Below are 13,351 nucleotides of genomic sequence, written 5' to 3' on the forward strand. Positions count from 1 at the left end.
CCAGCACTTTGGGAGGCCAAGGCAGGTGGATCACCTGAGGTCAGGAGTTCGTGACCAGCCTGGCCAACATGGTGAAGCTGGTCTCGAACTCCTGGCCTTAAGCAATCTTCTTGCCATGGCCTCCCAAAGTGCTGGGATTATAGGTTTGAGCCACTTTTCCCACTTTTTCGTGTCTTAAGGGAATAATCCAAACTCACAAAAAGCTTTAGATACAAAAGAAGTTCATCTTGATGTTATCTGAAACACTAGAAAACCAGAAAAAACCTAAATGATCAACAAATGGGAAATAATGAAGCTGAATCAATATCCTACAGCTACGTGACACCATATGATGATACAATATGATGTGGCCACTGAAAGCTATACTTAGAGCTTATAGTACGAGGATAATGCATCTGTTGTAATGTTAAATGAAAAAAAGTGTACACAACTACGTATACAGTATGACAAACTAAGTTTAAAAAAAAAAAAAAGCATAAAACAGAAAACACCAAAATGTTAGCATTTGTCTCTGGGTAGTAGGATTATGAATGATTTTTATTTTTTCATTTATATTTTCTACAAAGAGCTTGTATTACTTCTATAATTAGCATTAGTCTATGAGGTTAAGAGTGCAATCTCCAGGCTGGGTGCAGTGGCTCACACCTGTAATCCCAGCATTTTGGGAAGCCAAGGCAGAAGGATCACTTGAGACCAGAAGTCAAGACCAGCCTGGGCAACACAGTAAGATTCCCATCTACACAAAAAAAAGTTTTTTTTAATTACCTCATCATGGTGGTGCATACCCGCAGTCCCAGCTACTCAGGTGGGAGGATCACTTCAGCGCAGGAGTTTGAGGCTGCAGTGAGCTATGATTGTACAACTGCACTCCGACCTGGCAGACAGAGGGAGACTCTGTCTCAAAAACAAAAAAAGAGTGCAGTCTCTAGCACCAGCCTGCCTGGGTTCAAATTTTGGCAGCAAATTGTGCTTTGGTTTACGCATCTGTAGAACAGGGATAACAATAGCACTACTGGCCAGGCACAGTGGCTCACGCCTGTAATCCCAGCACTTTGGGAGGCGGAGACGGGTGGATCACCTGTGGCCGGGAGTCGAGACTAGCCTGACCAACACAGTGAAACCCTGTCTCTACTAAAAATACAAAAATTAGCCAGATTTGGTGGTGGGCACCTGTGATCCCAGCTACTTGGGAGGCTGAGGCAGGAGAATTGCTTGAACCTGGGAGGTGGAGGTTGCAGTGAGCCAAGATCGTGCCATTGCACTCCAGCCTGGGCAACAGAGTGAGACTCTGTCTCCAAAAAAAAAAAAAAAAAAAACAACCTTTACTTTAAAGACTAATTATAAAGAGACATTAATCGATAAATGTAAAGCTCTTAAAATAATGCTTATGTACAATAAATGCTCAGTAAATGTTAGTATGTTAGTCATACATGAGTTTGGGTTAAAATTCACTGTCAGCGCTGACACTGAACTTTTCGAAGTCTGTAATGCTTGTTGCAATCAGTGCTGCTTTGACACTACAAAGCACCAGAGAAGTGAAAATATAATCAACAAGTTCTACAACTCACCTGAGCAGAAGTCCTAAGTATCATTATTTTTAGTTTATTTATTTATTTATTTATTTTTGAGACAGAGGCTCACTCTGTCGCCCAGGTTGGAGTGCAGTTGCGTGATCTTGGCTCACTGCAACCTCCGCCTCCTGGGTTCAAGCGATTCTCCTGCCTCAGCCTCCCAAGTTGCTGGGACTATAGGCATGCAGCACCACCCCTAGCTAATTTTTGTATTTTTAGTAGAGACGGGGTTTCACCATGTTGGCCAGAAATGGTCGCGATCTCATGACCTCATGATCCACCCAACTAGGCCTCCCAAAGTGCTGGGATTACAGGTGTGAGCCACCGCCCCTGGCCCTAAGTATCATTATTAATTTAAAAAAAGAAAAAAAGCTAAAACCCTTTCAATAAAATAGATAAAAAGATTTGCTGAGGGAAATTAGTGTTATCAGTTACCTCCTTTCTAATCAGGAGACTAGAAAATGTTGTTCTAGTGACAAATTGAATAAAACCAATCACTAATTGAAGAAATAAAGAAGGCCAGGAGCAGTGGCTCATATCCGTAATCCCAGCACTTTGGGAGGCTGAAGTGGGAGCATCGCTTGACCCCAGGAATTCAAGAACAGCCTGGGCAACATAAGAAGACCTTGTCTCTACAAAAAAATATTTTTTTAAATTGGCTGGGTGTGGTGGCATGCACCTGTAGTCCCAGTTACTCAAGAGGCTGAGGCAGAAGAATAGCTTGAGCCCAAGAGGTCGAGGCTGCAGTGAGCTATAGTCACACCACTACTCTCCAGCCTGTGTGACAGAGTAAGGCTCCAACTCAAAAAAAAAGAGAGAAAGGGAAAATGGCCATACAGGAACAGAAGACAAAAACTAACATGTAGAAGATGCGGCTGGGCACAGTGGCTCATGCCTGTAATCCCAGCACTTTGGGAGGCCGAGGCAGGCAGATCACTTGAGGTCAGGAGTTTAAGACCATCCTGGCCAACATGGTGAAACCCCATCTGTACTAAAAAATACAAAAATTACCTGGGTGTGGTGGTGCGCGCCTATAGTCCTAGCTACTCGGGATGCTGAGGCAGGAGAATTGCTTGAACCCAGGAGGCAGAGGTTGCAGTGAGGGAAGGTCCCCACTGTACTCCAGCCCGGGCAACAGAGCCAGACTCCGTCTCAAGAAAAAATAAAAAAAGAAGATGCACCCGCCCAACCTCTACGAAATCACCTTCTCACTTAAGAGCTACCTAAGGCAGAGGGCTTCTGCCACATAAGGCTTCCCCAGCATGCCTGGAGCCTAATGCAGCAGACAGGATCTGCCACGCCTGATCTCTGCTCCACTTCCCGCTTCTCTTCCAAATGTATGAAGCGAGGGGAGCAGCCGGAAGATAAGACGGTGGAAACATCCCTGAACAAGCCATCCCCACAACGCCTGAGCATCTCTAGCCCCAGGTCTCACAGGCAGTGAGCAGGATTTACACCCAGGTCTCATGGCAGCGATGGCTCTGTTCATTATTACTCAACAGTCTGGCAGTCAATACGGGGGAGGCCTTTTCCCTGTGCCGTGACCCTCACTGAAGCCAACACAACCAACTTCAGTAGACTTTCCATTACAGTCACAGCCAAGGAGCCGGTGCTATTTCCATCCCTAGATGTCCAATGGGCTGCTGCAGTGAGAACGTATGATTGATATGCAGGCTACTTTGAGGCTGATGGGACATCTAGGCTTGTAAGGGGAAATTTAAGCATCATGAGTACCCTGCCTCGCTCATCGTTACTGGAAGTATTCAGGATGGCAGGCATCCGAGAACAAATACATTTCACTTTGCAAGCATGGGCAGGGATAAGACACCTGCTGACAATTTTAGAATAGTGTCTGGGGTCCACGGCTTAACCCCAGTGATACACACACTGTTAGTGTCTTTATTTTGGAGGAAACTGAGGTTAAGAGAAGTGACAGTGGCTGGCTTACCTGGTGTCATAATTAGGAGGTGGCAAAATGGGGCTGATTTTTTCAACCACTGTTGCTAATGTCTCACTTCCCTAGCTTCCTTCAACATTGGACGGAGACGCAAATATCATCTGGTACTACAAGCTTAAAATGAGCATTTACCATGCTGCCCAGGGTTCCCCGGACTCTCAAGACAAGCCCTGGCATTCATAAAGTCATCTTCACACCCTCTGGGAGGGATCAAAGACCAACAAGGGGGAAAAAAGAGATTACTCACCCTCTTATCCCATATCCGCACATCACCGTCATGGCTGGTGGCAAGGCAGTTAGCATTTTTTTTATTCCATTTGACCTGGGAGGCACCCGCTGAAAAGAAAAATCAGGGAAGAAAGCTGCTGCCCTCGGTGCCTTCGGAAGCAGAGCGGAGCACAGCCAGGGGAGCTGGATAATGAGTTCTGGCTGAATAAGCCCAGAACCCTTCAGGTTTCTATGACTACACCAACTCCACTATTCCAGATAAAATGAAGCCAAAAAATAAATGAATTAACACATGGGAACAGGATCATAGTCACCTAATTGAGGAAATCATCTCAGGGGAAAAATCTACAGGTTACTCTGAGCAGAATCAGCAGGAAAACGTAGTTTCTTACAGAGCAGTAGTTGAGCATGGCACTGCTGGCTGGTAATTGACTTGTCACACAACCTGACCATTTCTCATCCCCAAATGACACCTGCTTGCACTCCTAATCAGAACAGCCTCAGCTCTTATGCCTGCCCCTTCTTCTTTTTTTAATTGTTGAGCGATAGTCTTAGAAAAACACAGCCTTAGCTGAAGATCAACTACAGAATAAGCCCCAGTGGTGACCAGTTCTGCCCCAAGGGTTACATGCTCCCGTCACCCCATCTCCCCATGAGCTGCGTCAGCCATGGCCACTGGCACCACATTGATAAGGGTAAGGGAACACCCTCGGCAGTGTGTGACCTCAGTCCTTTTCCCTCTCCGCCAGTACAGAGTGTCATTGATACATTAGTGACAAAAGGGCTACTTAAGACAGGAGGCATAATGTGAGATGCCAGAAAGAGCTGAGACATGGAAAACTGGGACATAGTGGCACTTCTAGCTGACTCCTAAAAAATAAATCATTAATCAAAAACCAAACCAGAACCAAAGTGACAGCACTACTTCCTGCCTCCTCCTGCCCTGGCTCACAGCACACATGACATTACTGCCGTGACACTGGTCCCTCTGCCTGGTGGTTATTACTGGGGAAACCCACGGTAGATCCACAGCTTTGGAGAGCTACTAGATCCAAGAAGTCCGGAGTAGGACAGAGCAATGACTCAGAACCTAACAGGACATAGAGCATTAGGCCCAGAACTTGGTCCTGTCCAAGGATATGCTGTGTTGGTTTTGATGAGGCTATTTGTCTGTCTTGTTCTTTCTTGAGACATAGGGTATCTTAAGTCATCTAAGAACAAATGGAGACCAGTGAAGATGAAGCAAGAAAGAGTGTCAGGAGGTGGTTTCTTTGCAAGGAAGGATATCAGCTGGAGGAGAAAGTGAGTGAGAAGAACTTGCTCTACCTCCTCTTGACAGATTACTTAAGAGTCCAAGAGAACACACCTTTCTCGGTGAGAAGCCATCAGAACTCAAGGGCTCACAAAGGACTCTGGGAAGCCCCCCAGTGCAATCTGCTTTATCAAGATCACGTATACCAGGGGCCAGGCGCAGTGGCTCATGCCTGTAATCCCAGCACTTTGGAAGGCCGCAGCGGGTGGATCACCTGAGGTCAGGAGTTCGCGACCAGCCTGGCAAACATGGCAAAACCGTGTCTCTACTAAAAATAAAAAAATTAGCCAGGCGTGGTGGCATACACCTGTAATCCCAGCTACTTGGGAGACCAAGGCAGAAGAATCACTTAAACCCATGAGGGAGAGATTGCAGTGAACCAAGATTGCACCACTGCACTCCGGCCTGGGCAACAGAGCAAGACTCTGTCTAAAAAAAAAAAAATCATTACACCAGGGTCAGATGGACGTCCCGGGCTATGAAAGCTCTCAGACACAGAGAACACTCTGGAATACTTACAACGTGATCCCCTATCCCAAAGGGCATGAATAATGTGCCCCCTTAGAGATGGGGACCATGGGCTCTGGGGAGCAGGCAGTACCTGAGGCTGCACCACTCGGGGGATGTTAGGTCCAGCAGCTTATCAAGGTCCACAAGCCTCTCACTTGCCTCTTTTCCCCCACGGTAGCTCTGCCACCACTGAGAAACCTCACTGAGTACAAAGGAAAGAAGTCTCCTACTTCCCATTTTTTTAGAAAGATCTATAACAGAAAAAAAAAGCAATGAGAACAAGCAGGCTAAAAAAAGAACCACTTTCAGCTGGGCGCGGCAGCTCATGCCATAATCCCAGCACTTTGGGAGGCCGAGGCAGGTGGGCCATGAGGTCAGGAATTAGAGACCAGCCTGGCCCATATGGTGAAACTCCGTCTCTACTAAAAATAGAAAAATTGGCTGGGCGCGGTGGTTCAAGCCTGTAATCCCAGCACTTTGGGAGGCCGAGACGGGCGGATCACAAGGTCAGGAGATCGAGATCAGCCTGGCTAATACGGTGAAACCCCGTCTCTACTAAAAAATACAAAAAAAAAAACTAGCCGGGTGAGGTGGCGGGCGCCTGTAGTCCCAGCTACTCGGGAGGCTGAGGCAGGAGAATGGCGTAGACCCGGGAGGCGGAGCTTGCAGTGAGCTGAGATGCGGCCACTGCACTCCAGCCTGGGCGACAGAGCGAGACTCCGTCTCAAAAAAAAAAAAAAAAAATAGAAAAATTAGCTGGGTGTGGTGGCCCATGCCTGTAGTCCCAGCTGCTTGGGAGGTTGAGGCAGGAGAATTGCTTGAACCCAGGAGGTGGAGGTTGCGGTGAGCCAAGATCGCATCACTGCACTACAGCCTGGACAACAGAGCAAGACTCCGTCTCAAAAAAAAAAGAGCCACTTTCCTTTTTAGGGTTTCCCTAAAACCAATCTAACTCAGAAATCTATAAATGTGACCGGGCGCAGTGGCTCACGCCTGTAACCCCAGCACTTTGGGAGGCTGAGATGGGCGCGTCACATGGTCAGGAGATTGAAACCATACTGGCTAACATGGTGAAATCCCGTCTCTACGAAAAATACAAAAAATTAGCCGGGCGTGATGGTAGGCGCCTGTAGTCACAGCTACTCAGGAGGCTGAGGCAGGAGAATGGCGAGAACCCGGGAGGGAGAGCTTGCAGTGAGCCGAGATTGCACCACTGCACTCCAGCCTGGGCAACAGAGCAAAGTTCTATCTCAAAAAAAAAAGAAACCTATAAATGTAAGTAACAAAGTCAGGAGAACCTGATTGAGGCATCTGTAGACCATCTATATTTCTACTCAGTTATACGCCCTCTCCGGCCAGTCTGTATCTCAGATCATAAGTACCTAAAGCAGGTTGGGGGCAGGGGGTAGAGCAGTAGAACTGTTAAGCACTTAGCACAGAAGCACAGGTGTTTGATTCACATATCCAGGCAACAAATGCTTAGTCCCCCTTATCCACAGTTCTACCTTCTACAGTGTCAGTCACCCCCGATACAGTACAAGGAGATATTCTGAGAGAGAGAGAGACAGACCACATTCACATAACCTTTATTGTGGTACAGTGTTATAACTGTTCTATTTTATTATTATTAGTTGTTGTTGTTAATCACTTACTGTGCCTAATTTATAAATTAAACCTTATCCAAGTTATGTATGTACAGAAAAAAACATAGTATATTTGGTTCAGTATTATCTGTGGTTTCAGGCATCCAGTGGGGGTCTTGGACTGTGTCCTCTGAGAATGAGGGGGGAGATTACTGTATTACTATATTAAGTATCTCCGTGGATCAGTCACAAATGCCTGTAGTGCACAAATACATATACTAGTCTACAGAACTGAATAAGAAGGAAATGGTTTCTGCCTGGGCGCGGTGACTTGCGCCTACAATCCCAACACTTTAGGAGGCCGAGGCAGGCACATCACTTGAGGTCAGGAGTTCGAGACCAGCCTGGCCAACATGGTAAAACCCTGTCTGTCTCTACTACAAATACAAAAATTAGCTGGGTGTGGTGGTACGTGCCTGTAATCCCAGCTACTCGGGAGGCTGAGGTGGGAGAAATGCTTGAACAACAGGAGGTGGAGGTTGCAGTGAGCTGAGATTCCGCCACTGCACTCTAACCTGGGTGACAGAGTGAGGATCTGTCTCAAAAAAGAAAAAAAAAAAGAAAAAAAGAAAAGAAAAGAGGTTTCTAACTTCACAAATCATATCACCCAGCTGCTAATACAATCATGATGCTACAGGCCTTTACATAAAAAGGCGTGGGGGTACAGAGGGAAAAAGAACCATGTACAGTAACCCTTTCAGAGCAAACACCAAATGTGTGTTCCAATGCACCAAGGAGAGGCAAAGGGACAGAATTTAAGAGACAGATAATACATGCTTTTATAAAGGATGCCAAAATATTGACAATTTAGCTTTATCTCTGTGAATAAGTCATACCAGTTCTATTCCACATTCTACTCTTAGGAAGTGCTGGGAATATTCCCTAGTAGCCCCAATTGAGAATTCCAGAAAAGGTCAGTTCCAACTAAGCAATGAAAACAGGTAGATCAGAATGTAACTACAAAGGCTTGGTTCATCCATGTTAAACAACACCATGGGCCAGGCACAGTGGCTCAAGCCTGTAATCCCAGCACTTCGGGAAGCCAAGGCGGGTGGATCACCTGAGGTCAGGAGTTCGAGACCAGCCTGACCAACAAGGAGAAACCCCATCTTTATTAAAAATACAAAATTAGCTAGGCATGGTGGCACATGCCCGTAATCCCGCCATTGCACTATAGCCTGGGCAACAAGAGCAAAACTCTGTCTCAAAAAAACAAAAACAAAACAAAAAAAAAACACCATGCAGATACAGTCAGTGTAATCTAATTGTGGAGAAACCACAGGATGAACCATTGCTTTAATAAACTACAGGAAAAGAAAAACAAAAATCCAAAAAGGAGGAGAGAGACTTAAAAAGATGAGAAATATGTCAACCACTTACAAGTATAGACTTTATGTAAATTCTTATTCAAACCATTTTTCAAACAATTTGTAACTAAAAAGGAGAGAGAGACTATTGGGGAAATTTGAATGCTGCTTAGATACTTGATGATATTAAAGAGTTACTGTTAATATTTTCAGGTATTTTTAAGTATGGTACTGGGATTCTTCTTTTGTAAAAATATACACTGAAATACTTGTTGAAGAAATGATATAATACTTAGCTTCAAAATAATCGCAAGGGGGCCGGGCATGGTGGCTCACACCCATAATCCCAGCACTTGGGAGGCCGAGGCAGGAAGATCACTTGAGGTTAGGAGTTCAAGACCAGCCTGGCCAATATGGTGAAACCTGTCTCTACTAAAAATATAAAAATCACCCAGGTGTGGTGGCAGGCGCCTGTAATCCCAGTTGTTTGGGAGGCTGAGGCAGGAGAATTGCTTGAACCTGAGAAGCAGAGGCTACAGTGAGCCGAGGTTGCACTACTGCACTTCAGCCTGGGCAATAAGAGTGAGACTCTGTCTCAGAAAAGAAAAAAAAAATCACAAGGGGAATGAAGGTGGAGGTGAAATAGTGGGTGGAGGAAAAGATGAAATAAAATTGGATGTATGATGACAAGTGTTGAAGCTGACGATGAACACAGGCAGTTCATTTTCTTCTCCCTATTTTTACAGAATGTTTGAAATTTTCCACTACAAAAAGGTTAAAACAAATCAACTTGGCTCTTGTCCTTGGACTCTGAAATGAGGTCCTGCTCCACACCCAACAGTCCTAACCGTGGCTTCTGGGAGCAGCCTAAAGTGAGCCTCTTGCAACAACATGGGACTCACGATTCCACTCGGCCATGGCGCAGCCCAGGGAGAGGCAGTCAGAGAGGAAGATGGAAAGGAATAGGAAGGAACAGGAAAGAAGTGGAAGGAAGAAAATGAAGACAAACCGAGGCGCCGGGGCGAGGTGGGAGAAGCATACACTCACCAACAGCAGATAGTGCAACAGTAGGTTTCCTTGTGTCTCTGAAATATGAAAATAAAAAATCAAATCCCCAATTTATATGCCACCACCAACCTGGTATTTTTCACCCTTTGTACACAATTCTTCGCCTTCCTTTTAGCCGGAACTTGGAGTAGGTAGATCCGCTGTGAGGGCCTTAAAAAGAGGTGTAAAGAGAGACCTGCTGGCCAGGCGCGGTGGCTCATGCCAGCACTTCGGGAGGCTGAGGTGGGTGGATCACCTGAGGTCAGAGTTCAAAACCAGCCTGACCAACATGGTGAAACCCTGTCTCTACTAAAAATACAAAAATTAGCCAGGTGTGGCAGGCACCTAAAATCCCAGCTACTCGGGAGGCCGAAGCAGGAGAATTGTTTGAACCCGGGAGGCAGAGGTTGCAGTGAACCAAGATCGCGCCATTGCACTCCAGCCAGGAAGATAAGAGCAAAACTCTGTCTAAAAAAAAAAAAAAAAAAAGAAAAGAAAAGAAAAGAAAGAAAGAAAGAGAAAGAAAAAAGCAAGAAAACAAATTATAGGCCATGTACAATGGCTCACACATGTAATCCCAACACTTTGGGAGACCAAGGTGGAAGGACTGCTTGAGGCCAGGAGTTTGAGATCAGCCTGACAACACAGCAAGACTGTGTCTCTACAAAAAAAACCTAAAAAATAAAAATTAGGCCAGGCGCGGTGGCTCATGCCTGTAATCCTAGCACTTTGGGAGGCTGAGGCAGGCGGATCACGAGGTCAGGAGATTGAGACCATCCTGGCTAACACAGTGAAACCCCGTCTCTACTAAAAACATACAAAAAAATTAGCCGGGCGTGGTGGCCGGCACCTGTAGCCCCAGCTACTTGGGAGGCTGAGGCAGGAGAATGGTGTGAACCCGGGAGGCAGAGCAGGCAGTGAGCCGAGATCGCGCCACTGCACTCCAGCCTGGGTGACAGAGCGAGACTCCATCTCAAAATAAATAAATAAATAAATAAATAAATAAATATTGGCTGGGCATGGTGCCAAGTGCCTGTGGTCCCAGGTACTCAAGAGGCTGAAGTGAGAAGAACACTTGAGCCCAGGGTTTCAAGACTGTACTGAGCTAAGATGACACCACAGTGCTCCAGCCTGGGTGACAGAGTGAGACCATGTCTCCAAAAAAAAAAAAAAAAAAAAAAGAAAGAAAGAAGAAAGGAAAGAGAGGAAGGAAGGAAAGACAGGAGGGAAGGGGGTAAGGATGAAAATGAAGGAGGGAAGGAGGGAGGGAGGAAGAGAAGGAAGGAGGGAGGGAGGGTGGGACGGAAGGAAGGAAGGACGGAAGGAAGGAAGGACGGAAGGAAGGAAGGAAGGAAGGAAGGAAGGAAGGAAGGAAGGAAGGAAGGAAGGAAGGAAGGAAGTCTAACTAAGGAGAGTTCTCCTTAAGGTCTTACCTAGAGAGGTCCTAGCTCTCTTCTCCATCCCCCTACAACTGTGTCTTTCACTCCCAAATAATACATTTGCACTCAAATCCTTGCCTCAAGGTATTGAGGGGAAACCAAACTAAGACACTTGATCTCTAAAACAAAGGTCCCAAATCACCCCCAACCAAGTGGTTATACCTCCTAATTGTTCTTACTTGATATCCCAAATGTAGATGTAGGTGTCCACAGAGCTGGTAACCAGGAGGTCAGGCTCAAACACTGCCCAGTCCAAGTCGCTGGGACACAAAGAATAAACAGAACAAAGAAAAGAAAAAAATTTCAGAGTCCAGGTCCGAAGCACTAGCACATCGAGTCTCCAGGGGCTTCAGAATGTCATTGTTAATGGGCTTCTTAATGTGGTTTAGACTGAGAATCTCCAAAGTTCCTTGGTAATGAACATGAGTTTGGAAGGAACCTGTCAGGTCCTTCGCCCTGTAGTTGCCAGCTATACTATCATCTGCTCCCAGAAAAGAAATGCAGTGCTTCAACTTAAAACATTCTCTCAGGGCTGAGCCTGGTGGCTCATGACTGTAATCCCAGCACTTTGGGAGTCCAAGGTGGGCTATCACTTGAGGTCAGGACTTCAAGACCAGCCTGGCCAATATGGTGAAACCCCATCTCTACTAATAATACAAAAATTAGCCAGGTGTGGTGGCACACACCTGTAATCCCAGCTAGTCGGGAGGCTGAGGCAGGAGAATCGTTAGAACCTGGGAGGCAGATGTTGCAGTGAGCTGAAATTGCACCACTGTACTCCAGCCTGGGTAACAAGAGTGAAACTCCATCTCAAAACAAACAAACAAACAAACAATAACCTTTCTCTCTCTAAATAAACAGAAAAAACGAAGGAAAAACACACAAAGTAATCTTTGCATTATCATTTTCTAAATCAAATTCCACCACAGGCACCTTGGGTAAACTCAACATCCTTAAGCAGCGGCAAACCGTCACACCGCCATGCAGCACCCAGAGACGGCCAGAGGCCTGTGGTGGTCCCTACCCGTGCTCTGCTTCCTAGACAGGCAGTGAATCCACAGAACATTCCACCCAACCCAGGTGTCTCACCTTTCCCAGCACTTCCAGGTCAGCTTAGCCCAGAAATAGTGACCCAGGGAAAGAGTGGATCAAGGAAGACTCAAAACCAACTGGAAGCCTTGACTGGGAGGCGGCTGTGCCCTTGGGTTATGAACTGTGATGCAGGAGCTCTGTTACCACTGCCACCAGAGAGAGAGCCAAGGGCCACTCCCTGACATCTCCATGTCCTCGCAGGCACCACTGACCATGAACTGGGGGATTCTGCTGCATAATCCCTCCTCTCCTATGACAAAAATCAGTTCTAGGCCAGGCATGGTGGTTCACGCCTATAATCCCAACACTTTGGGAGGCCAAGGCAGGTGGGTCACTTCAGGTCAGGAGTTCAAGACTAGCCTGGCCAACGTGGTAAGACCCTGTCTCTACTAAAAAAAAAATAGGCCGGGCGCGGTGGCTCACGCCTGTAATCCCAGCACTTTGGGAGGCCGAGGCGGGCGGATCACAAGGTCAGGAGATCGAGACCACGGTGAAACCCCGTCTCTACTAAAAATACAAAAAATTAGCCAGGCGCGGTGGCGGGCGCCTGTAGTCCCAGCTACTCAGGAGGCTGAGGCAGGAGAATGGCGTAAACCCAGGAGGCGGAGCTTGCAGTGAGCCGAGATCCCGCCACTGCACTCCAGCCTGGGCGACAGAGCGAGACTCCGTCTCAAAAAACAAAACAAAAAAAAAACAACAACAACAAAAAAAAAATAAATAAATAAAATTAAATTAAAAAAAAAATACAAAAATTAGCCGGGCATGGTGGAGCACACCTGTAATCCCAGCTACTCGGAAGGCTGAGGCAGGAGAATCGCTTGAACCCGGGAAGCAGTGGTTGCAGTGAGCCAAGATGGCACCACTGCACTCCAGCCTGGGCAACAGAGTGAAACTTCGTCTCAAAAAAAAAAAAAAAGGCCAGGCGCGGTGGCTCAAGCCTGTAATCCCAGCACTTTGGGAGGCCGAGACAGGCGGATCACGAGGTCAGGAGATCGAGACCATCCTGGCTAACACGGTGAAACCCCGTCTCTACTAAAAAATACAAAAAACTAGCCAGGCGAGGTGGCAGGCGCCTGTAGTCCCAGCTACTCGGGAGGCTGAGGCAGGACAATGACATAAACCCGGGAGGCAGAGCTTGCAGTGAGCTGAGATCCGGCCACTGCACTCCAGCCTGGGCAACAGAGCGAGACTCCGCCTCAAAAAAAAGAAAAAAAAGAAAAAAAAAAATCAGCTCTAATCCTTTAC

At 46.6% G+C, this 13,351-nt stretch overlaps 1 protein-coding gene across 6 annotated transcripts in view; it reads right to left on the minus strand.

Annotated features, from left to right (window-relative positions):
* Positions 1-13,351, minus strand: part of WDR59 (WD repeat domain 59) — a 115,889-nt gene that overhangs the window by 64,908 nt on the left and 37,630 nt on the right. For 5 of the 6 annotated variants that reach the window (XM_050772681.1, XM_050772679.1, XM_050772678.1 and 2 more), the window contains 3 exons: positions 11,194-11,274; positions 9,576-9,613; positions 3,776-3,864 (listed from right to left, as the gene is read on the minus strand). In XM_050772681.1, coding sequence (XP_050628638.1) covers positions 3,776-3,864; positions 9,576-9,613; positions 11,194-11,274 — 208 coding nt within the window. Of the gene's footprint in view, positions 1-765; positions 1,270-3,775; positions 3,865-9,575; positions 9,614-11,193; positions 11,275-13,351 lie in introns of those variants that run through there. The other variant, XM_050772683.1, reaches the window with a different exon arrangement.

Source organism: Macaca thibetana, chromosome 20 (assembly GCF_024542745.1).
Source record: "Macaca thibetana thibetana isolate TM-01 chromosome 20, ASM2454274v1, whole genome shotgun sequence".
Classification (NCBI taxonomy): Eukaryota; Metazoa; Chordata; class Mammalia; order Primates; family Cercopithecidae; genus Macaca; species Macaca thibetana.